Source organism: Mesoplodon bidens (genome assembly GCF_964165515.1).
Source record: "Mesoplodon bidens genome assembly, chromosome: 4".
Classification (NCBI taxonomy): Eukaryota; Metazoa; Chordata; class Mammalia; order Artiodactyla; family Ziphiidae; genus Mesoplodon; species Mesoplodon bidens.
The window spans coordinates 114,392,214-114,416,374 of record NC_138160.1 but is presented as its reverse complement, the minus strand read 5'-3'; the positions used below and the strand labels follow the sequence as shown (position 1 = coordinate 114,416,374).

Sequence of the window (24,161 nt, the reverse complement as noted above, 5' to 3'; positions counted from 1 at the left end):
CTGGTCAGCTATCTGGGAGTGATCAGACCTCGGCCAAGACTGGCCCCGAAGGAAGGAAGGAAGGTGGAGTCCCAGAGCGATTCTCTGCAGTGGGCGAGTCTGAGCCCCACGCCCCCCATCTGGGCACTGGCCCTCCCTCGCAGCCCTCCGCCGGCACTGGCGGCTGGCTGGCTGGGAGTCCCCTGAGAAAACGGCACAGCTCAGGAAGGATTCTGGGAAGCCCTTCCCAGAGCCGCCGGGCTGGGCGCTGGCAGGGGCAGAGCAGCAAGGGAGTGGAGGGTCACGGGGTGGGCGGGCAGGCCTCAGATGATGTGGGTTGATCGGGAACGGCTGTGGTTCCCTTGGAACCAGCAGGCCCTCTTCGCCCCCTCAGTGCTTTCTCGTATAAGCTCGTTGTGCTTGTGACAGTGAGTAGACTCTGGCTGGGTATCACTTATTATGCTTCCTTGGGGATCAGTGGAGTGCAGCAGGACCCCCCAGATGGACCCCAGTGGGATTTGGGGGCAAGGCGGGACAGGCCCTGGGCTGGCCCATCTGCCATAATAATGCCCAAATGACACTCTGTGTCACCCAGTGGCAGCGGGCTGGAGTCCTGAGCTCTTCTTCACCTTGCCTACGTGTAGCCAGGAGCCCAGCAATACCGCATGGGCCGGGCGGGGATGCTGCCGCGGCAGGGATGGTGCCCAGGACCTGGTGTGGTCCTTGTGGCCAGAGCCATGTAAGGAATCCTAATGTCCTAGGCCAGCACAGAGGAAAGACAATAGTGTGGAATTCGAAACTCTCTTTATATTAAAAATAAAACCACAACAGAGTGGCAGCCTCGAGGGTCTGAGACACTCAGCAGAGATTGGAAATGGCAGTTGTGACTGGGCTGAGGCCTCGTGGGCGGACCAGAGCAGGGCCCAGGACAGGGGTAGGGGGTGACTTAGGAGGCCAGTACCCCCATGCGGACCACCTCCTCAGCCCCTGCTTCCCGGGGACCCCGCTGCACCCCGCTGTCCTCGGCCTCCACATCTGAGTCGCTCATCTCCCCGTCAGAGAAGTAGCCATCAGTCTCGGTGTCAAAGTGTAGGCTGACCTTTGGCCTCTCGGCCACAGCAGAAGGCGGTCCTGTCCCGGCATCAGGCCTGGCACTTGGCGATCTCCGGGTTCCCCTGCTCTCGCGGGGCGGCCGGAGCCGGCCTGAGGGCTTGGGACTTGCCGTAGGGCCAGGCACTTGGACATTCGAGTCGGCAGCCGCTGGGGCTGCCTCGTCCGGGGTCTCGGGGGCCAGCGGTGGGGGGCTCTCGGGAGCTGCTGGGATGGGACAGTCCTCGGCTGTGGGACTGGATGGCGGGTGAGAAGGCGTTCGCCGTGGTGGCTTCCTGGCAGGTGGCCCCTGACCCCCCTTGCCGCTGCCAGCATCCTGGCCCCAGGGCTTCTTGGGGGTTTTGTCTGGAGCCGTCCGTGAACCGGGCCCATCCTGCGGCGGTTTCTTCTTGGCAGGCAGGCGGGTGCGGCCACGGGTCTTCCTGGCAGGGTCGCCAGGTCGCAGTGAGGGGTCCCGCATGAAGCTCAGCAGCGTCTCCTCGTCCTGCAGCAGCTCCTCCGACAGCAGCCCCGGAGCAGGGTCCTCACGATGCCCATTGTTTAACGACCACTCGCTCATGGCCATGTTCTCTGCCGTGATCTGCACCGACTGCGCCAGCCAGCTGTTGAAGAAGGTGCCGTCGATGGGGAACGAAGTGGACAGGCCTGGCCGAAGGGAGAAAGAAGGCAGGTGAGATGCCAGCAGGTGTGTCCCACTCTCCTTCAGGAATCCCTCCCTGACCCTCCCCTGCACACCACCGTGCCCTCCTCCCTCTTTCCCTCTGTGCTAGACCGTTGAGTTATCTTGTTTCGTCCATCCATCCTGCCAACACCGCCAAAAAGCAGGCTCCGCACCAAATACCCCTCTCCCCAGAAGGACGTCCTGCTCCTGGGACAGGCTTCACAGTTTGAGAAGCAGAGTGTAAAGAGAAAATGTGGGCTCCCTGTTCAAAAATTATCAAGAATTTCAAAGTGGCAACAGCAGAGCATGAAACCAAGCGAGGGCCCTTCGAGATTGCACAAGGTGGACGCCCAGGCCTGCCCATCACCCTGTATCCTGGGGGCATAAGGGATGGAGGGATGGAGGAAAGCGCCCTCAGGCCACCAGGGGGCACTAGATTTTCATGTTGTCACTTCTCAGAGCCTCCAAAGCAGGTAACTTGGATATGGGCGTCGGGCGTGAACCAGACAGCAAGGTATATCTGGGTAGAAGGTCCCTTTTGGATGTCAGGGCCAGCTCCAGCTATGGGCCCTCCCTCCTTTACTGAGGTCTTGGGAGGCAGCAGCTGGTGAGACTGGGCTTCCCATTAGATACCAAGTTGTTTCCTTCCTGAGACTGAGGAAAATAAAAGATGACCTGGGGCTTCTACACTAGAGGTGAGGTTGGCAAGGGGACACCACCCCTGCCCTGAGAAGTGCTCTAGAGGAAGCATGTGACATCCTAGGAGACAAAGCCCCAGGCTGAGGGTCCCTCTAGGACTGCTGTGCTTAACGGGGCCGCAGTAAATAGGTCTGTGACCATGAGATGGGCTGGGCCAGGGCCACTCCTCTGGGTCTCTCTGGGTGGCTCTCGGAAGATTTGCTGGGGCTGAAGGGAGGCCCACTTGAGGACATTCTGGCAGAGGGGGACAGGGACAGAGAATTATGGCAGGCCCTCACCTCCCAGCATGATGCTGGATTCCTGGAAGGGCCAGGATGGCCTAGCAGTCCCTGAGCTCTTGGGCCCAGTCTCCAGTCTACAAAAGAGGAACTCTCAGGATGCCAGATCCCAGTCTCCTTTATGGCTGGAAGGAGCGTGTGGGCAAGCAAGGGCCTGGCTACCCCTCTCGGGCGTCCCACTCTGCAGCAGGGATACTGGTGGTCCCCATGGCCTTTAGAGGGGAGCTGCAAGTGGAGTGATGGTATGAGCCTGGCTGTGTGCGCCAGGCCACTCACCAAGCTGCCCCAGGACTGAGTCGGACCCTGCCTTCACTTTCTCTTTCTTCTCGGGGCTGCCCTTCGGACCCTCGCGGCCTTTCCTTTTCGAGTCGCTCTTCTTGCCCTTTGCTCTCCTCCCAGACCGCTCTGCGTCAGGGAAAGAGAGAGCAGGAGGGAGATGGTTACCCCAAGCAGCCCGGCCGGAACTAAGACCACTGTGTGGCACCCAAGGAGTCCTCCCCATCAGCCAGTGCCTTGCCTTCTGGATCACCTCCTCCTGCCTCTGTGGTCCAGGCTCTGAGCCATGTGGGACCTGGGATAACTGGGGCTCCAGTGAGTCGGGGAATAGCTAGTGTGGGAGACAGGGGTAACTGCCCTTGAGGGGCTTGGTGAGGGGCACAGGGCCACGAGGAGGGTGGAAGACTGCTTTGTAGGACCTGGACTGCTGTTTGATCTATATGGCCTAAAGATCTCAGGACAGAGTCCTGGTGGGTGGGAAGGCTGGAGGTGAGTGGACAGGGCAGGGCCTTAAATGCCAGGCCAAGGAGCCAGACCTGAAGGCGGACAGGACACTCTGAGGAGTCAAGAGCCTTGGGTTCCACTCCTGACACAGCGGTCAGCGCCCTTGAGCAAGTCCCCTGCCTTGCTCTCCTGGTCTGCTTTGATGGGAGACTCAGGGTACACACCTGGCCCTCATATCATTTTAGTCCATGACCACATGGGTCTGGGGAGCCGTAGAACACAATGGAGCAGGGGAGGGACATGTTGTGGTGGGGAGCTGCCAGGAATCTTCTCCCAGCTTCTCAGCCAGAGGCTGGAGGGCTTCCTGAGTAAGCGTTTAAGAGAAGGTTGAGGAGTGTGGCCCCAACTCCGGGAATCTCCCCAGTCTACTGTTAATTCCCTGTGTAACCTCAGGCCAGGCCTCAGTCTTCTCATCTATCACATGGGACCAGTGCCTAGATACTTCAGAGAGAGGCTTCTCAAGTCTCCCACTGCCCTCACCATGGTCTGAGCTCCTTCCAAGGGCACAAGACCTTGCACATCTGACCCTGGCAACCCCTCGGCCTCACTTCAGACATTTTCCTTCTGCCCTAGTTGCAGATATGCCAGTTTCCTTCTAGTTTCTCTAACAAGACAGCTCTGGCTTCCAGGTCTCCAAATATGCAATTTCCCTGCCCTGTCCTTCACCTGGTTCAGCTCACAGCATAAATACACCGCCCCTGGGAAACCTTCTCTAGCCCTCTGGCCAGACAGGCCTCAGCAATATGCCTGTAGCCCATGTCTCACCCCACGGGTCAAGCGTCACAAGACTGAGGGCATCAGCTTCAAGCAGAGGCAAACTGGTCTTCTCTCCAAATGCCCTGCCCTGACCAAAAGGTGGCCTGTGGCTGCCACTCAGGTCTAGGAGCTGCGAATATCTCCAGACTCAATGCGGGGATGCCGACCCTCCAAGCTCCTGACCATGGTTCTGGAATCCTGTGCCTGTGAGCACTGCACACCTTACCACTCTCTGCTGCCTTCCTGCAGTTGAATGTGTGGCCATAGTGAGTCCTAAGAAGGCTGAGATGTTCCGGCAACACCACCACCGTGAAGCCATCCCTGATACCTCTGTCCCTGCACTGGCACCAACGGCAGCCCCTTGGACGCCACTTTCCTTTGTCTTTCCAGATGGTGAGCTCCACGAGGACAGGGAGCCTGTCCATTCAGTCCATGGCAGGGTGCTCGCAGTGCCCAGCACAGAGCCCGGCATCCTATCTACACTCAATCAGTGCTCGCCGAAGGAACCGACAGATGAGAGGGAGCCTGGAAAGGTTGGGCAACCAGGAAGCTGCCATAGTCCTTGAGGTACACGGTCAGCCCTGACCTCTACATGGCTGTGACCCACCATGACCCAGCACCTGTCCTGGGCAGTGCTGGCTTCTGGGGCCAGAGTAGGTGGTGATTCCAAAGCGCAGTTGAGGCAGCCAGTTCTTGCGCAGGGGTGGGGCAGTAGCAGGTTCTCAGTCATTGGCTCTGGTGGTGGCCGGGCAGCTCTCCTCCTTCTACTCCAGGCCCAGCCTGACCCACAGGCTGACCTGGCAGTGGCAGCCCCCGGCTTAAACATCTCTCCATCCAGCTATTTCTGCTGCATACAATTCAACATTAGAGTACCATTTTCTGGGCTAAGCATTGCCTTCCTTAACATGTAAACAGTCCAGGAAGGGCCCTGTTGTCCAGCAATATCCACAACTAATAAGTAAGACCACTGTCAGGGCTTCTTTGACCTTTGATTTCCAGATCTGTTAAATGTATGTGATGGCAAAAGCGTAAGACAGAGGGAAAAAACTGTTGGCCCAGGGCCTGAATCCTATCAGACAGGGTCCGGGAAAACAAATACACAGGTCCTCTTCCACCTCTGGGGCAGCTGCCTTCTTCAGAATCGAAACGCAGGCACACAGGGGTTCAGGGAAGCTCGCCAGCTTGGGCCCTTCCTGCCCCAGCACCAGCACAGAGCCGCTGGGACTTCTGGTTTGTACCTGTTCATGTGCAATTTCCTCCTGAACCGCTATGGCCCAGCACTGCCTGAGCGCCCTGTGAACCAGAAAGCTCCCCGAGGGCAGGCCCGATGTCCACATTGCATCTTTGGCTCCTTGCCTGCCAACACACACCTAGGACCCCGGCAGGCTCCCGTCTGGGCCTACTAACTGGATACAGAGGGTAGGGGCGGGGGCCAGTGGCCCCTGACCCTGTACACATGCCGCACCAGGCCCCGAAGACGCACATCCTCCCTGGGACCCAGCCCTTTGAGGGCGTGCACAGGAGGGGTGGCAGTGGTGGGCAGGGGGGACGCCTACCTCGACACAGATCCTGTTCAATAAGTTTCATCTGCAGGTGGAATATCTGCTCCTGGAGTTTGCAGATGGCGTGTTTCGTTCTCTCGCGCCTTGTCACCATGTAGCACAGATTTCTAACCTGAGGAAACACAAGAGAGGTTTTCCACCTTACTCACAAGCAACCACCAGACCTCCCAGCTCTGAGGGGCCACCACTGCCTAACCTGCCCAGGACATCTGGGAATCAATACCCAGGCCCTGAATGCATCCTCAGCCCTGAGCTGCAATACTCTGATCCAAAACATGGGGCCAAGGCTGTGTTTTGGATCAGAGCCAGCAGGGAGAGCATCTGTGGAGCTCAGGCTGGCGACTCTGCCTTCCTCTTCTTGGCCTAAACTTCCGGGCTGAGTCATGCCAGTGCCCAAGGCCCTTCCAACGTGGCTGCCCTGCCCTGTATACACAGTGCCCCAAGGCTTGTGGGGGCCTCGAGAGGTCACCAAGTTCACCCCTTGGCTCCTGTCCAAGGCTTCTTACCATTGAAAAAACTTCAGCCACAAGCACCCGGGCAAAAACCACCTCCTATCCTGAGACACGAATGACCGGCACATGAGTAGAGAGAGCTCCAGCAGAATAGCTCTGAGCGGACAGGCTGTCCCTGATGCACTGGGGTCCAGCCTGCAGCTGACCCGTGTCCACTTGCTGCACTGGCCCTGAGCCAGGCCCACAGCTGCTCTGGTCAAGGGCCCAAGTGCGCTCGGCCATATTCGCTCGGCTAGAGACAGAACTCCTCAGGGGGAAGGGCAGGGCCTCTCTGACTCCCTTAGGCCAGCTAGGAAGAGCCCCTTAGGGCCTGGGGGAACAGCTTGCTTAGCCCATGGGACAGGGCCCACCCTGTAGCTAGTCTGAAAGCACCTGAAGGATGGGCCACGTTGCTCCCTGGCCACCTGGTACCTCCCTCTGCCCAGCGTGCCGTCTCTCACCGGCTGCTCTCAGGGTTCATCACACCTCTGGGACCAAGACCAGGCCTCCTGCCCATCAGGACACTGCCTTGCTCTGGCACTGTCTTCAGCTTGGGTCACAGTCTCCAGCAGCTACAGGGACAGCTGGCCAGAAAGTGCGGAACTGGAATCCTGGGTCCCACCAGATTCTACCTCCAGCTGGGTTCCGTCTTCAAGGCTGAGTTCAGTCTTCATATCCTTAAACTGCCTGGGCATGACTTGAGAGTTCCAGAGACCCTGCCTGTTGTCGTGACCATCACTTCTACTGCCCTGGGGTAGCCGTTATCAGATCTCTGCTGGAGTGGGCCTCCTCCTCTCCTTCCTGAGCCTAGTCGTGAAGGAGACCCCGGAACACCTGAACCAGGCTAGCGGGCCTCTGCAGAACAGGTTCTGCACGGACTCTCAGCAGCACTCCATACTCCAGCCTAGACTGTGAACACCAGGCTCTCCTGTGGCCAGCACCTCCACAAGGGGCAGTCACCTGGCCCAGCCTGCCCTTGCTCCAGCTCACTGGCACTGTCTGACTTCCTCGCAGATCCTGGACTCCTCCCACACATCCCTAAGCACAGGCTTGTGTTGGGCCCTGGGCTCAGCTACGAGCAGTGCCACCAGGGCCCCTTTCTTCTGAGAGCTTGCTGCCCAGCAGAGCAGAGAGATGCTGACCAAGTACTGACCCAGGCAGCCCTGACCCAGACTTGGGGGTGGTGAGAAGGTTCCCTGGAGAAAGGGGCAGATAGGCCAGGTGGGAGGTGATCACAGAGGGGCACAGGCTGAAGACAAGAACCCAGAGTAAGGCCAGGTAGGGGAGAGGAGAGCAAGGCCTTGTGGCTAGAGTGTCAGGCTCTGAGGCCTGACTGAGCCAGGTCAGGGGGAACTGTGGAGGCGCTTGGGTGGTGGTGGGGACCAGGGAGCAGGGATGTGTAAGTGCCGAGACCCAGGAGTCGTCCTTACGGACCCAGCCCCTCCTCATCTGCTCCACAGCTGATCCATCAGTACATCCCATCAGTCCTTCCTGGTGAACTTTTTTCTTTTTGGCCACCCTGCACAGCCTGTGGGATCTTAGTTCCCCAACCAGGGATCGAAGCCGGGCCCATGGCAGTGAAAGTGCGGAGTCCTAACCACTGGACTGGAATACCACAGGGAATTCCCGTTCCTGGTGAACTTGACTCCCTCCCATCCCAACAGCTCCCTCCACCTCCTGGACACCCCCATCATCTTCACCTGGACGGCCAGCTGTTTTCACCTCTCTGCTATCCTGGAGGAATATTCTTGAAATACAAACGTAAATCTTAAAATGTAAATCCTCCTCCCCTTGAAACTTCCAATAGATTCTGCACTGGGTTGAATAGGGCCCTTTCCCAAAATTTATGTCCACCTGGAACCTTGGATGTAATTAGTTAAGATTACACTGGATATGAGTGAGCCCTAAATGCAATGACTAATGTCCTTATAAAAGGCCATGTGAAGACATATTGAGGGAATGCCATGTGATGACAGAGACTGGAGTCATGGGTCTACAAGTCACAGAACAGCAAGGGTTGCCAGAAACCACCAGAAGCTAGGAGAGAGGTATGGAGGATTTCAGCCTCAGAGCCTCTAGGAGGAATCAACCCTGCCAACACCTTGATCTAGAATTTCTGGCCTCTAGAACTGTGAGAAAACAAATTTATGTTGTTTAAAGCCATGGAGTTTGTAGTGCTTTGTTGCAGTAGCCCTAGGAAACAGATATAGTTTTCTTCCTGTCACACTTAAAAAAACCAGAGCCACAGCTCAGAGCCTTGCCCAATTTGACCTCCCACTGTCATCTCACAGTCTATGTCCCACAGTTCTCCAAGCTCCAGCTGCACTGCCCTCCAGTCCCCTTCTTTCTGTGTCCAGCCCACTTCTGCCTTGGGGCCTTGATATACATTCAACTCGGCCCCAAATGCTCTTCAGCCCTCTCTTCCCAAGGCTAGACCTCATCCTTCAGGTCTTGGCTCAATTATCACCTCCAGAGGGCATTCCTGTCCACCACATCTAAGCAGCCCAACCTTAGTCTCCTCATATCCTGGTTTCTTTCCTCCTGGCAGTCATGTGGCCAAGTACGCATGGGGACAGTAGGGATGAAGAGAGGTGGATGGATTCATGGCTACTTTGGTGGCCTAAGAACAAACCATTCAATATTTCCAGCCTAAAAACAGATCAGCCAAGGTCTACTTCCTATTAAAATACAGATGTGGGGCTTCCCTGGTGGCGCAGTGGTTGAGAGCCCGCCTGCCGATGCAGGGGATACAGGTTCGTGCCCCGGTCCGGGAAGATCCCACATGCCGCGGAGCGGCTGGGCCCGTGAGCCATGGCCGCTGAGCCTGCGCCTCCGGAGCCTGTGCTCTGCAATGGGAGAGGCCACAGCAGTGAGAGGCCCGCGTACCGCAAAAAACAAACAAAAAAAAAAACAGATGTAGTTTTTCTTTCTTTCTTTCTTTTTCTTTCTTTCTTTCTTTCTTTCCTTTTTTTTAAAAAATCTTTTCGAAACACTAGAGCAAGGTTTCTCAAGGCAGGCTCAAATGAATTACTGGCCAAGATTACCCCCAAATCCCTGGGGTGGCTGGTTAAAAATACAGATTCCCAGGCTTGGGGGAATATCAAACTCTCTGGAGGCGGGGGCCCTCAAATATACATTTTACATAGCACCATGGAACCTGAGAACTACTGTCCTAGGCCAAGGGCCTCCAAAGTGAGCTGCATGGGCTATTGATTTTGACAGCTCATCACAGTATAGGAAGAAAATATTAGAACTTCTAGTGTTTGGGGGTTTTTTTTGGTCCTATTAGAAATTCTGATTAGGTTTGCTTTTATAATATACCATGGAAGATATAAATGAGATACTAAAAATACAATATATTGGAGGTAAATGCTCAATTTTCTTTCCATGATAAGAGGACATACATTACACAATCACTAATGTCTGGAGATCCCTGCTACGGAAGATTCTGTGAGAATCCCAATGGTGCCAACATTCTTTGGTTGGTACTTTGGTCACATTGTGACCCTTTATTCCCACTTCACCCTGGAATCATCAATTACTTCTCTAATTTCTCCCAAGATTCTTGGTAATATAGCTACATGTTACTGAATGTTGTAAAATTCCTCTTCCATGATGGCTTTTGGGCAAAACTATAGATACCACCTTAGAAGCCCACCCAGGCTATCGGACTCCTTACATTGTTTTTTTCTTATTATAAAGACAAAATGTTCTCTTTAAAAAAAACAAAAAATCAAAGAGCACAAAAAAGAATCAAGTGGAAAAGTCCCCCTAAACTAGAGCAGGGATCAGTAATAAAAGCAGATTCTACTTTTTGAAAAAATTGTTTTGATAACAGCAAGTTTTGCAAAGAGAACCTGGATGTGGGCTGAGGAGAGGAGAGGGGCAGGGAGGACTCCCAGCCAGTTATCTTGAGCTAGAATGGACCAGTGTAGGGGGCATTCATGGAGCCTGGGGAGGTTGTGGTGGGGACAGGGCATACTGGGCATGAGATGCTGCAGCTGGGGAGGGAGGTGTGGGCTGGAGCCAGCCTCCTGATGGGGAGTAAAGCTGTGGAGCAGACGCGCAACGAGAGGTCAGACCTAGTGTGGTGCATGATCACTGGGACCAAGGAGGACTCAGAGAGGGAGCAGAACTGGGGTGTTGGGGGGAATCTGGTCAGAGCATCCACAGGAAAAGTGTTTCAAGACCAAGGGCATGCTTGACTGTGGCAACCACTGCTGAGAAGGCTGGGGGATGAGGATGGAGAAACGGGAGATGGAGGCTGTAGGTGGCCCTGGTGGAAGGTTCTGGAATATGGTGGTGGCAGGAGCCTAGGCAGAGTGAGAAGCAAGGAAGTAAGAACAGTGAGGGATGACTGAAAAGGAGAGAGAGTAACGAGGGTGAGAAACCCATGACTAGGGGGACACGGGGAGGGAGGACTTGCTTTTGAAGATGGGAGAAGGTAAAATGAATTCGGACACTGGAGGAATCCTGGAGATGGAGAGGCGGTGAAGATAAGATAGATACTCCTGTGCTGCGGGGTGTGGGCTGCAAAGAGATCCCTGGGGGGCGGGGAGGGGAGGACATGGGAGAAAAGGGCAGAGAACGGGTACAGAGGGCACCAACGGGCAAGGAGTTGGAGGGTTCTGGTCTGAGGAACAGGAGGTGAGGTCTGCTAAGAGACGGGGGAGCCCTGAGGGAGGGGGGCAGGGGTGGAGACAGGTGGTAATGGGGGAGCCCAGAATGCTGCTGGCTAGTGTTCCACCAAGGCTGGCTGGCAGGCACCCTGGGGGGCTCACCTTCTCACTGCTATAGGATCGCTCCTGGTGGGCTGAGTGCCTCCTACTGGGTGAGGCTCTGCCCGGGGTGTGGTCTTTGCACAGGTGCAAGGGACTGGCAGTGAGTTAATGCCACATGGGGTGGAAGTGAAGAAAGCAGGGGGCAGTGAAGGAGGAACTGAGCAGGGAGAATGGGAGGCTGTGGTGAAGAAGGGGGATTGGGGATTCGGGGCTACTGACCCGAAGCAGTTGGAGGGGGTGACAGGGTTTGAGTGGGTGGAGGGGCTAATGGGTTGGAAAAAACCCTAGAGTTGGGAGCCATGGGGTTGACGAGCTGGAGGCTGGAGGGCACGGCTGCCCGGGACAAGACAGGCTTTGGTGGGAGGTCAAGGAGACACAGCCCAGCAGTGAGGACAGAGTAACGGGGTGTGACAAGTGCCGAGGAAGCAGGTGGCGAGTGTGGGGAGGGCAGGACCTTCCTCTCCTGGAGAGAGCTACGGGGAGTTCCTACATGTCCATCCCCTGGGGCCTGTGTGTCTGAGAGCTGCCCCTGCCCTCTCGGCTCCTCTCAGGCCAGGTAAAACCTTCAATAAACTCCTGGTAACCAGATCCAGAGCCACAGGCAGTGAGGCCCCACGTAGCCCAAACTACCAGCACGGTTGCTAGGGGACACCAACCGGTGTTTGTTGGGCTGATCGCTGATCATCAGAGCTGCAATTTTTTTGTCAGCTGTGAATAACTCTGGGAGGCTGCAGTGGCCATGCCTTCCTGTGCCGCCTGCCACAGCTGAGGTCTAAGGCTGAAATTTTAGGAGAGCACGTCTTCTAGGCTGACCGTAAAATGGGATGTCATGCTGGTGGTAGCATGACCCCTGCTTTTCTCAGCAAAACTCCTGCCTTGGGAGGCACATCAATCAGGGAGGATGCATGATTCCTGGGCCTTAGCACTGGGCCTGCCCTTTCTGTCCTCCCTGGAGCCCGCCATCTGAGCAGCCCACCCTTCTAAGAGACAGAACAGCAACAATAACCACCACTAACAATGGACGGTAGTGTGCTAAGCTCTATCCCCCATCTTTCCTGGGATCTAAGGTCAGCTAGATTCTTATTCCCATTTTACAGGCAAGGAAACTGAAACTCAGGGAAGTAGAAACTATGACTCAGAAGGCACAAAGCTGGAAGTGCTGGAACTGAATGTAGACCCAGGCTACACACAGCCTCAGTCTCAACCCCTGCCTTGAATCCTCGATGGATCCAGCCCAAGCTGGCATGGTGCCCAGAGACAGGCTGGATACTCTTGACTGTTGGCACAGGGTCATGGTCAGAGACTGGGCCTGCTGGCCAGGCCACTAACAGTCATGGGTCTTTGCAGGAAGCCTCCCCCATGGCACAGTTCTCGGCCCTGTTCACTCACTCGAGTCACCAACGCATGGCCGTGAAAAGATCTGAGGCTGGACTGGAGGGGGTCAACTGGCGCATGGCTGTATGACTTCCTCTCCTCAGCCTGCCAGGGCTGTGCACTCCCTGGCCTTGCACTCAGCTGGTGCCCTTCAGCCCAGCCTGGAGGCTGGTGGAGAAGCAGCATTTTGACAGGGCCCTCCTGAGCCCTAAGAAGCTGCACAGACTCCAAGGCTGGCCCTGCCTCCTCTTGCTGAGGAAGAGTGGACCAACTCACACCTGACTTTGGAGGGCTTTGTGCCTCAACCAAAGGGGTCTGTGAGGCACAGACCCAGGAGCCCCAGAGCTACCTCAGTATCCTAGCCCATGACAACCTCAGCCCCTGGCTTCACCTGTACCAGTTGACAATGGGGTCGAGAGGTCGGGGGACTGATAAGGGGGTACTTTTGCCCAGGAAATGTACAGAATAGAGAATAAGCCAACAACTCTCTGACAAACTCCTCCCCTATTCATGCCCCAATTCAACTCGACTCTAGAAAACTCACATTCCTCCAAGGCTTTCTTCACCTCTCTGAGCCCACCTTCCCCATCTGTTCCTTAATGAGGGCACTATCAACCTCTCATCTCTTTTTCCAGGATGATGGTTCAGTAGGTGAGCCCGTCCCCTGACCTCTCCACGCAGCCTAGCCAGGGCCAGACACGTGGGCTGAGCAGCACAGACCAGGGAGGTCAGATGTGATGAGTCGTTTGGAAACAGGAGGGCTAAAAGCAGGGTGTCTGTACTCAAGATCCTAGGGGTGGAGACTCGAGGGTGGCCTGAGGACAAGTGTGGAAGCAGCTTTGGTCTCAGAAGGATTTGTACCTGATGGCCCTGGTAGACAGTAGGCTGGGCTACCCAGGAAGCGGTGACTGCAGCGTAGGTGGCCCTGCTCTCTGTCCTGGCTGGAGCCGTGGACATTTGGTGATCCCCCTGCCCCCTACCTTCTGACCTGGTGGCAGGCTGGCTGCCAGGCAGTAAGCTCCCTCCCAGGCCAACAGGGTCATTTCCACGTGACCAGGCCTCAGGGCAGATGCGTGGGGTGCAGGAGGGTGGAGAAGCCGGGTCCAGTTTCAGAGCCTCCACCTCCATGCCCCCCTGCCCCGCCCCGCCCAGCCCACAGCACAACATCTGCTGAACTGCTCTAACCATATTCTACAGACTCGCCAACTGAGACACGCCTAAGCAAAGCAGCTTGCCTTAAGTCACACAAAGCCCCCTTGATGCTTCCACCCCGGCTGTTTCCCAGCATGGCCTGGGCAGCGGGCGGGTATGTGAGTCTGTGTCCCCCTGACGTGACCCCTCATACTCCGAATCCTAGAACTGAATGTCCCCCAGAGGAGAGGCCAGAACAGCACCTGGGGTTCAGAGGACTGGATCAAGGACTTGGGACACCCTGCTTCATCCTTGGGGTGCCCCCAACTTGGGGGGTGGTACTTCATCAGCTGGAGGAGTCAGGGGAGGGGTACCAAAAAAGCCAAGTTCGAGGGCACACTCCACAGAAGGCAGGACTCTTTTCCCTTCTTTCTGGGAGGAACAGCAGGCGTTAGAGGCTTTGGGGGGCCTCCATGCTCTAGGAAAGCAACTCTCACTGGTCCCCAACCTCCACGGCCCAGCCCAAAACCGAGGTGTCTGCACATCTTCCTCATCTCACTCAGCCCCCAAAGCGATGCGCCTGGACCAAGGCAAGATCACCTGCCTCCCAGGGCACAGCTGAGGGCTTTTGGCCAACCCACTCACTCCATCTGGGCCCTATGATTCCACCTCCAGGGTGAGCGTTTGGAATCTGCAGCCACAGCAGGAGAGTCCCCACTTAAAACACTTCGGCAGCTTCCAGACACACTTTGGTCCACCCACCCAGCCCCATCCTTCCACTCCACACAGGCCGCAGCTGGTCTCCAGCCTGTGCCTCTGCTCACACTGTTCCCTCTATCCAACACCCCCAGGCGCTGCACTCTCACCTGTCTTCCCTGCTTTGGCCCAGAACGTGCTTATTACACTGATTCAACTCACTTGTGATTCCCAGCTCCTCCCCTGCCTCCGACTCTAAGCAAAGCGCATGTGTTGGGACCAGGCAGGGCCCACAGAGACCACCAGGAGTCAGAAGCTTGGGTCCTTGCCCCAGCCCTGGTGTTTCCCAGCCTCACAGTCCTGGCAGGGGCCCCACCCTTCACCAGGCCTGCAAAAGGGCTGGGACGAGAGGGACTCAGAGACCCCAGAGCTGGATCCTCCCCTGTTCTACAAACTCTCAGTTACCCCAACCCTGTCTGAGACCCCGAGGCCCTCGGCGCCTTGGCCAGAGCTCACAATGTGAATCCTGGTGAACCATGGCTGCTCCAGGGCAGCAAGGGAGGGGTGGAAAGGCCTCCTGGGTTGCCCACCGGGCAGGCGGGTTGGGGGGTGGCAGGGGGACTCACTCTCTCCAGGTCCTGCCGCAGGTGCGTGAAGAGCTTCAGGCGGCGATAGAGGACGTCCTGCTCCTGCTGGGCCAGATTGTCCACCTCATCGGTCTTGGGCGTCAGTAGTGGCTGGTTGGCGTTGGCTTTCCTCTTCAGCTTCCAGTACTGGAAGATGAAGTCGACCAGCGCCTCAGCCAGGTCCAGGCGCTCAGCCACCTCGGCTGGCTCCACCAGCTCATAGAAGTCTTCCTCCAGCTGCTGCAGCCGTTGCTTACGTAGGGTCACCTTCTCCAGGTCCTCACTGGCTGGGCTGGGCTCCACGGGTTCGGACGTGGTTTCACCCCGTGGGCCCCCATCACTGTGCTCCTGGCAGAACGACTTGAACTTGACCTCGTCGTTGTCTGCTAATATAGTCCTCATTTCCAGGCTGTGGTCAAAGGCGCATGTGACGTGGAATGCTGTGACACAGGAAGGCATGGAACACTGGAGGGAGAGGAAGGGCAGCGTGAGGTATGAAGGGAGCCCTGGTGGGAGGGAAGAAGAATGTGGGGCATCCCCTAGGGTTACACTGAGAATGCAGAACGCTGGTGAGACCCTAAACAAAATGGCACGGGCTGCCAACATCCTGCAGGTTGTGGAGGGAGTCACGGAAGATGGGAAGGGGAGCTCTGGGGGAGCTGGACAGCATCATATACCCTGGTGAAGTCAACAGTCAGATGACTGACAACCCCTCTGGGGACAAGCTGCACTTCTGTGTGGACAATGACTTTGGATCTGAGGCAACAAAAGAAAGAGGCTGTTGATGGGTCCCTGCCTCTACTCCTGCAGTGTTATCTAAGATGGGGAGTTGTGCCCCTCCCTTGTCCTCTGGGAAGAGGGGCTGGAGTTGGGTCCCTTCCTTCTTCTGTCCAGGCAGTTAGGGCCAACTCAGGGCCTGAGTTACCTGGGATGATGGCTGTGGGCAGCTGACAACTGTTTCAGCAATAACCCATCGAAATATTAGTGGCTGTTTACGCTGCACTCACAAACCGTTCTGAAAGTCTTATAAATGGGTGGAGGTACATCTAGTGTTTACAAGGACAACTGTTCCTGAAGAGACAAGGGAGAGAAAGGATGACCCTCCCACTTCCCAACCTATAGGCCAGGAGCATCAATATCACATGGGAGCTCGCTAGAAATATGCAAATTCTCAGCCCCACCTACAGATCTACAGAATCAGGACCTCTGGGGGGTAGGCCAAGCAATCTGTGTTTTAACAAGTCCTCTGGGTAATACTGATACGCCCTAGAATTTGGGAACCGTTACTGTCAACAAACTAACACAGCCCTGCCCTGTGTAGGGAGAGCCTGTTAGCTTAGTTGGAGGAAAAGTTTGATTCTTACCCCTCTCACATGTCAAGTTTGACATCAGAAGAGAGGTCAATGTATTTATTAAGCCCACAGAACTTTGCTCTTGGGGAAAGCCCCCTCAGTACTGTAACAGGGTGGTGAGCCTGGCTCCCCAGGCCTGTGCCCCATGCCTAGTGGAACTAGGGATGGAGGAGTGCCTGGCAGGTGGGGTGCTGGCTCTGGTCCCTGTCCCAGGCACATCAGTGCTTCTGTCTGTAGCACCACGGGGCAGGTGGAGGGTGCTGGCAGTGGCCTGTTTTACAGGGTGTCCCAGACACAACGCTCTCTGTAGCTGGCTCCTACATGGGCTCCCGGGCAGCAGCGGGGTGAAGGGGCTGTGTACCTGGATGCAGGTGCCCGTGCACTCCTTGCAGAGGCTGCAGGACAGAGCCCAGCGGCTGGCTGGGATATGCGAGATCTTGGTGATGGGCTCCATCTTCTCGGGGCACCCGATGCTGACCTGGGGCAGGACACAGGGAGCTGCATCAGGCCTCTCATCCCCAGCCTGCCTCCAGGGGTCACCTAAATGGGGGGCCTGTCTGCTGAAACCAGGCGGTGGGCAGACACTGCAGTGGGAGATTCCCAAGTCCTTCCTGACTTCCCAAGTTGACCATGTTGTGAGTGTTAGTGTGTGCTCCATAGCGGCTAGGCTTAAACTGTGACTGGGAGAGTGTGCTTCCGTGTGTGTAACTGACTGGGTGTACATGCAAGGTCCCCCTCTCTTCTGTACCTCAGGCCTTTGTTAATAGCATCTTCAGAGTTCTTATTAGAACTTGAATTTATTTTACTTATTTTTCTGGGTGGTGACTATAGGTCCCCATGGTAGGATCTCTTCTTGGGGACCTCCAGGGCTTTCCTGGCCAAGGGGGATGTGCCTTTGTTTAGCCCCTCCTATGGGAACAGGGCTATAACCATGCCCATCTCCTGGGCACAGCCCACTCCTCAGCCCCAGAGGCAGGGTACATTTGCCTTCCTACTGCTCATGCCTGAGGAGGGAAAAAGGGCCCCTGTCCAGAGATCCTGAACCAAAGAGCCCCCATGGTAGGTCCTTGTTGATCCTCTGTGTCCCTGCTGTGCCCAGACCAGGTATACTCAGAGGTAGTCCCAGACTTCAAGATGCTTATGTGGCAGCACGTAACTATTGCTGACATAACCACTATGATCACAGAAACCTGTGATGTGGGTCCCAGCGAGGACTTTCAGACTGCGAGCCCAGGAAGGGGAGGGGCCACCTGCTGACAGGGCCACCTGGCTTGCTTCCGGGCACAGGCAGCATTGGAGTGGGGCCTCATTCTGGGTCAGGGCACACAGCAGGGAGAGGGCTGAAACGCCAGCGAATGTCAGCATTTCACATTTCAAATAAGACAGGAGCCCAGGGCCTCTGCTAATTCACTGTGGGCTCAGCCCATCGTCCATGGTCCCCCGCTAGACTCAGACCTGGGCGCATCCCCCCATTCTAGCCACAGCCCTACTCTCCAATTTTAATCAGGCTCCCCACCTGATTTCCTTTTAGGTCACGTGGCTTATTTTCATTTTAAAAAAAGCACTTGACTGGTTGGGACTACCGCCTAGATTTGGGTAGACCCACAACCTGCATTCCCCTGGAGTCGGCTGCCTGACTTCTGTCCAGCTTTCACACCTCCACCTGGATCCCCCAGTGGCTCATAATCCCATTTTCCCATGGAAACAGCCACCCAAATTCTGCCTAGGTCCATGGGTAAAGCTCCCTGTGGGCTGCTGCCTGAGCTCTTCCCAGGCTCAACACCTGAGATCCACCATTTAACGTGGCCCATCACCTTCTTCTCCTAGTGCTCTGCCGTCAGGGTTCTGAGTTCTGTTCAGACCCACTTCCCCACGGCTGTGCCCCAGGGCCGCCCCAGCCCCACATCTGCCCACCTCAGGAATCCACAGAGCGCAGCTGACGTGCACCCACTTGGTCCCACTTCTAGTGGGCTTCAAGGCTCCTCCTCGCTTGGGGCAGAGCAGGCACTTCGGCTGGACACCCAGGGCACACGTCCGGCACAACCAGCTGCCTGTGGGCACCTTGAGGATCCCGTAGCATGCCTGGGGAAAGAGCAGGGTGGTCACAGGTCAGAGGCATAGGCCAGTCTGCATCTGGTCAGCATTCGGCTACAAACAGTCCAAGTCCCAGCCCAAGCCAGGAGCTACAGAGTGACACTGCTACTCATCTCGGCCAAAGAGATCTCCTAAGGGACTATAATGCAAGGGCTCCAGGGATTGTCTTTGCGTGGGTTGTGCATTGAAATTTCACCATCTCACAGTCCTCTGTGAAAGGGCTCAGCTCTGCCCTCTGCTGGGAGGACAGTCACTTCAGCAGAGGTTCCTCATCAGTGATGGATTTCAGGGCCATCCATGAACTCCCTTAAATTGAATACAAATTTGGGTATGTAAGCTGCCTGAGGACAAGGCCCAGAGATTTCATCTTTTTTCACAGGGATCTGTGATTGGGCACCCTTCTGGTAATGCCTAGGGCTTATGGACCTAAGAGCTGCTGGGTATAAGGGACATAGATGAATGAGGAGGGTGGCGCACTGCCTACCAACCTGCCAGCCAGGTGAAGCCCTTTTAAGCTCCCTGGGTGCTATTCCAGCAGAAGTGGGTAAGGGAGGGCCTCAAAGTTAGGGCCAGAGTGGGCCCACTGGGTTCCAGTCAGGTCTTCCACATCTACAAACAAGGCCCAGAGATGCCCCAGACCTATAGCCTTGGGGCCCAAGATCAAGAGGGGAGCCTAGTCAGGCGGCACCTGGTTTTTAATACCAATACTGTTAACAAACACGAACAACTCCGACTATACCATTCTAACCAAATGACTCATAGTAAGGAACTTAATCCTCACAACAACTTACTTTTATTTATACTTGAGGAAACAGAGGCTCAGAGAGATTAAGAAACTAACCCCAAATCAAATAGCTTGCAAAGGGCAGAGCCATGGTTTGAAACCAGGTGGCCTGGCTCCAGGCTCTGCTCTGGATCACTACACTGTGCTGCCTCATTGTAAGTGCAGGATGGTGAGGATGGGGTAGGGTGCTCAGTGGGGAGAATCTGAGGGAGGCCGGCAGGACAGGACAGAAAGACCATCCAATGGGCGTTACTCCAATCTGGCTGAGGGGGCTGAGCCGAGGGGCCCTGGGTATCCCTGGCACCACGGGCACTTGCGCCATTCCCTTCCACCCCCTTGCCCTCCTTCCTAGGGGCCCGTGCCCACAGTGCTGCTGCACCCCTACAGCCAGGGTGACCGGGTCAGGCAGAGGCCTACCCGCACAGCATGGTGACGGCAATGGGGACTGCCTACCTGGTGCACGCAGACGTTGCATTTGTCGCAGAAGACCATCTCGTTGCCATCTTCACCCTCGGGAGAGCGGCACACGTCACAGACGACGTCCTCATCATACTCGATGCCCAGACCCTCCTGCGTCTCGATGGCCCGCGCCATGTTCTGGTGGCACAGAGTCTCCAGCTCCTCCAGTACGCGCTCAAGCGTCAGTTCATCCAGCTCTGGCCTCTCTGTGAGGACAGCAGGGCAGGGTGTCAGGAGCCTGGCCTCTTGGGGCAGATGTACAGGAGGGTTTCCACCCATTCACCGGTTGCACTATCTTGGGACCCCAGCTCCACGGTCCAAAAACTGACTGCGCTGGACCACGCAACCTCAAAGGCCCCCGGGGCCTGGTGTGGTGTTGTGACCTCAGACCCTGCTTGTGACCACACACGTGCTTGTGTACACACAGATACCATGGAAGTGTCTCTGGGATGCAGCCGGCTCCATGGGGAACCCACTGCTCGAGCTATGTGTATGGGGGGACCTGGGAAGGTGGCTGAATATGGCAGAGCTGGCCCTTCTTGGGACATCGTGGGCTCCAGCCAGAAGGCCCATACCAACTGACCCTGGCCCCATTTGTAATCCTAGACTCCTAGCGCTCACTCAATCTTCATGCAACAGTCACACTTACTACAATATTCCCCCAAACTGTGTAAATGACATGCTATTATTGCCTCCATCTGAGAGCTACAGAAATTGAAGCACAGTAATCAGTAATGCAGCAGGGACTTTCCCCCCAGACCTGTGTAGTGCCAAAGCCCAGTGATGGCCACTGCCCTTCTGAGGGTGAGGATGCTGGGGTTCAGAAGAAAACCCTCCTTGGCCTGCCCCCACCCCATTCTCAGCTGGCGGGTCACCTACCCATCTCCCTGAGCTCCGAGTTGATGAGTTCCAGCCAGTAGGCGTCAATCTCGTCCAGGTCATAGCGGCTGCCCCCTGGCCAATCAGGCTGGGAGCCCTCACCAAGTTCGGAGCCGCTAGGGGACACCTGGGTAGGGGGGCCTTCCAATGGTGGAAGAATCCTAGGAAATCAAGAGAAGGTGTGAGGGGAGGGTGCCCTCAGCCTGCTACTCTTGCTGGGTCTGGGGGCCTTTAGTAAGTTGGCCAGACTGGCTGAGGAGCTAGTGGGCAAGTGAGGTGTGAGACTTTGATGCCGAGCAGGGCCCACCTCCTTCCATTCCCTCCTCCCACCTGCCCACCCTGCAGAGGCTGTAGGAGGCATTCCAAGTGCTGTCCTGGGCAATGTCCAGTGCCAGCCACTTTGGGACCAGGGGGATAGAGCCAGCTGGCCTCCAGGTCCTTCAGCATACCCCTCAAAGCTGGGGAGAAGCCAGGGATTGTTCCCAGGCCCTCACAAGCTCTGGCCCCTCCTCCACCAATAACCTCAGGGGCACTGAGGCCAGGGCTCCTCTGGGGTGAAGAGGATGTACCTGCTACAGTCTCAGGGTCACACTCCAGGTCAGCCCACCCTCAGGCCATGGCTCTGCCTCTGAGGTAGCTTGGAAGTGCCCTGACTGCAGGGTGAGGTCTCCAAGCCCAGCTCCACCACTTAACGTGTGACTCTGGGTAAGCCACTTAACTTCTCTGTGCCCCAGAAAATGGGCTAATGATAACAGCGCCTACCTTCTACAGTTGGCATGAGGATTAAATGGATGAATACATGTAGAGCTCTTAGAACTGTGCCTGGCATGTAGTAAGCACTATATGTGTGTGAGTATGTATTTTAAGATATACACTTTGCTTCTTCTGAAATGGAATATGAGAGTGTTTTGCCTTGGGAGAGCACAGCTTCCTCTCTTGGATCAGCTGTGTGCTGCCCCTCGGTTCCTGATGCCAGTTCAGAATGCCAGCTCTTCCCACCCCCTACCAGTTGCCATGGTTATTGCTGCGGAGCCTGGCCTCCATCTGGCCAGCCCTGCCAGGGCTGAGAGGCCCCTTACTTGCCCGAGAGGCCTCCTGGGGTCGAAGGCAGGGCTGCCAGGGGCTGTGACTCAGCGCCGACTGGGGAGGAGAAGGCAGGGCTCTGGATGCACAGACGTGGCTCAGCTGTGGGGAGGGCTCCTGGGCGCCAGGAAATGCCCCGGTGTCAGCAAGGGGGGCAGGAAGGATGAAGGAGACAGGGAGGCAGAATGGCCTCCAGGCAGGAGGGAGGCCCAGAGGAGATTGAGGGGGACAAGGAGAAAGGGAAAGGGCCTGGCACCACCTTTTCCCACACAAGATGCCCAGATTAAGGAAGGTCTTAGGCAAAGATAATGACGGGATGCCCACCGCCCCCCAGATCATTTCAAATAGAAGGAATATTAGTACTCTTGGTCCTACAAAATTCTGCCTTTTCTCATGAGGCTCTTATTTAAATTAACATATTCTTTGAAAAAACACCGTAATTTTGCCATGACCCTGCTTTGTTTGTGCCCCCAGCATATGCTTAGCTGGGGTTTTGGATAACTCTTGCCCGAATGCCCACCACCTACTGGCATAACTACCCACACTTGTGTGCTCAGTCAGCTGCCACCTGGCCAGACCTCTTGGGGCCAAGATCACATTCCTTTCTCTGGGAAGCTGAGGTTAAAGGGCTCACAACAAAAAAGGCATTTCCTGTACTTCCTGGGGCTCTCATCTTCATCTGTTTGGCCTCTTCTGGCTCTGACTGTGGAGGAAACACTCCTATCAAGGGTGGACAGACCTTACCCTAGGCCAAGGCCTCAGTCTCAGCTGCAGCCAGTAAGACTGAGGTCAGCTGGGAGGAGGTGGATGGCTGGGCTGGGATCTGGAAAAGGGGAGGGCTCTCTACTCCAGGAGACCAGACAGACACCAGAGGATGGTTTTGCCCTGAGCTGAGTCTTTTGGCCACACCGAGGGAGCAGTGTAGGCCCTCCCTCAATTCATGATCTGAGAGTGAGAGGTTCTCATTATCCAGAGAAGTTTCAGACCATGAGGTGCGCAGACCTGCTCAAGGGCCAGGGAGGCCTGGGCAAGGAGAGAGGGATGGAGGGAGCCAGGGTAGCAGCAGGGGAGGGCAGAGTCAGCAAGCCAGGGTGATCAGGGCATAAGACTCTCTTTGGGCCACACAGGGGCAACCCAGGGCTTGTTCCCGTGGCCTGTGTTTTCCCGGCCCAGCCCACAAAGCCCTGGCGGCGGTCAGGCAGGGAATTCCCCAGAATTTCCTGACTTCCTCATCTATAGAATGGGGACAGCAATATGCCCTTTAGAGGGCCAATATGATAATTAAATGAGAAGATGAGTGTAACAGGCTCAACATAGCAAGTTCTCAGGAACAGAGTTCCTATAACAATTCTGAGCATGATGGCTGCCATGCTGGCTTCCAGATGAGGGCTGTGCAGTGGAAGGCACCCCAGAAGATGCACGGACCAGGCTGGAGGGAGACAGGGGAAGATGGGGCATAGAGATATCTCCACGAGAGCATCCCTCCCCCTCCAGTCTATCCTCTCCAAAGAGTATGGATAGTCCAGGAGTGCCTGGCTCCTGTCAGCCTAGAGCAGCCATGTGTATGTGGGGAATGTACCTAGTAGAGCCAGAGCTGTCTGAACACATGCTCTCGTCTTGATGTCAACAGGTAAAACACCAACTGAAGCCAAGCTACTGGTGTGGAGGCATCTGCAAGTAATTACCCAGGCTGGCAGATGTTTCTGGAACCACCTGACATTGACATCAAGGACAGAGGATAGACTGCTGGGCTGAGCCTAATCAGGACTCACTCCTCTCTGCCCAGCTGGTGGCCCACCCCTCTGCCTCATTATCCTGGGCCCTTGGCATGTGAATTCTCATTTAATCCTCACCACCACAGTATCAGGCATGTACTGTTTTTAGACCCATTTTACAGAGAAGGAAACAGGTTCAAAGAGGTCAGTAACAGTCCTTCAGTCTGCAGAGGTGAGGGTGCGAAACTGGCTAGGAGGCTGACCCACGTTTTTGGCCCTGGGCAGAGGATGTGGAGAATAAATTCTTTCTCTAAATCCCACATACACACCCGTCCAGAGAGGCCTGGAGCTTCCCTGATTCTCAGAGGGCTGAAGACAAGAGCTGGTAGGCATTCAGCTCTTGGGAGCCCAGGAGGCTGAGCACTGCCCAACACCCAATCCTCACTGAGCACCGAGTGAGGCTTAGAGTCTGCTTCGCCTCTGTAATCCCATGCCCAGCATAGGCCTGGCATCAGGCAGGCATTGGGTGTCTGTGAGCCAGTCATAGGTGTGGCTGCCAGGAAGCAACAGTGCCAATGTCAAGGGAGGTGACAGCTGAGATCTTTGCCCCAGGCCTGGTCAAAATGGGCCTAAGTGAGAGCCACAGGGCTGCCAAGGCTGGGAATGAACTGCCAATAACACAAGCTGCCCAGCCCAGGCAAGCTGGTGGGCAGAGGAGGCCAGGACAGTAGGCCCCTGTGTCTCAAGACATGACTTGGAGGGTTTCCCAGGGTGCAGAAAGAAGCACTTGGCTGAACTCTGTCACTGGATGCGAGGCTTACAGCCACAAGGCCACCTCCTGACAAGAGCACCAGGAGTCTCTCTGACCTAC

The 24,161-nt window shown here is 56.0% G+C and overlaps 1 protein-coding gene across 8 annotated transcripts in view; it reads right to left on the bottom strand.

Moving 5' to 3' along the window:
• Window positions 1-766: 766 nt before the first annotated feature.
• Window positions 767-24,161, bottom strand: part of JADE2 (jade family PHD finger 2) — a 48,302-nt gene continuing 24,907 nt past the window's right edge. For 6 of the 8 annotated variants that reach the window (XM_081232781.1, XM_081232787.1, XM_081232780.1 and 3 more), the window contains 8 exons: window positions 20,493-20,653; window positions 19,608-19,819; window positions 18,191-18,358; window positions 16,638-16,754; window positions 14,925-15,389; window positions 5,820-5,937; window positions 3,004-3,132; window positions 767-1,734 (listed from right to left, as the gene is read on the bottom strand). In XM_081232781.1, coding sequence (XP_081088907.1) covers window positions 926-1,734; window positions 3,004-3,132; window positions 5,820-5,937; window positions 14,925-15,389; window positions 16,638-16,754; window positions 18,191-18,358; window positions 19,608-19,819; window positions 20,493-20,653 — 2,179 coding nt within the window. In that variant the 3' untranslated portion in view covers window positions 767-925. The remainder of the gene's footprint in view (window positions 1,735-3,003; window positions 3,133-5,819; window positions 5,938-14,924; window positions 15,390-16,637; window positions 16,755-18,190; window positions 18,359-19,607; window positions 19,820-20,492; window positions 20,654-24,161) is intronic. The other 2 variants (XM_081232786.1, XM_081232785.1) reach the window with 2 other exon arrangements.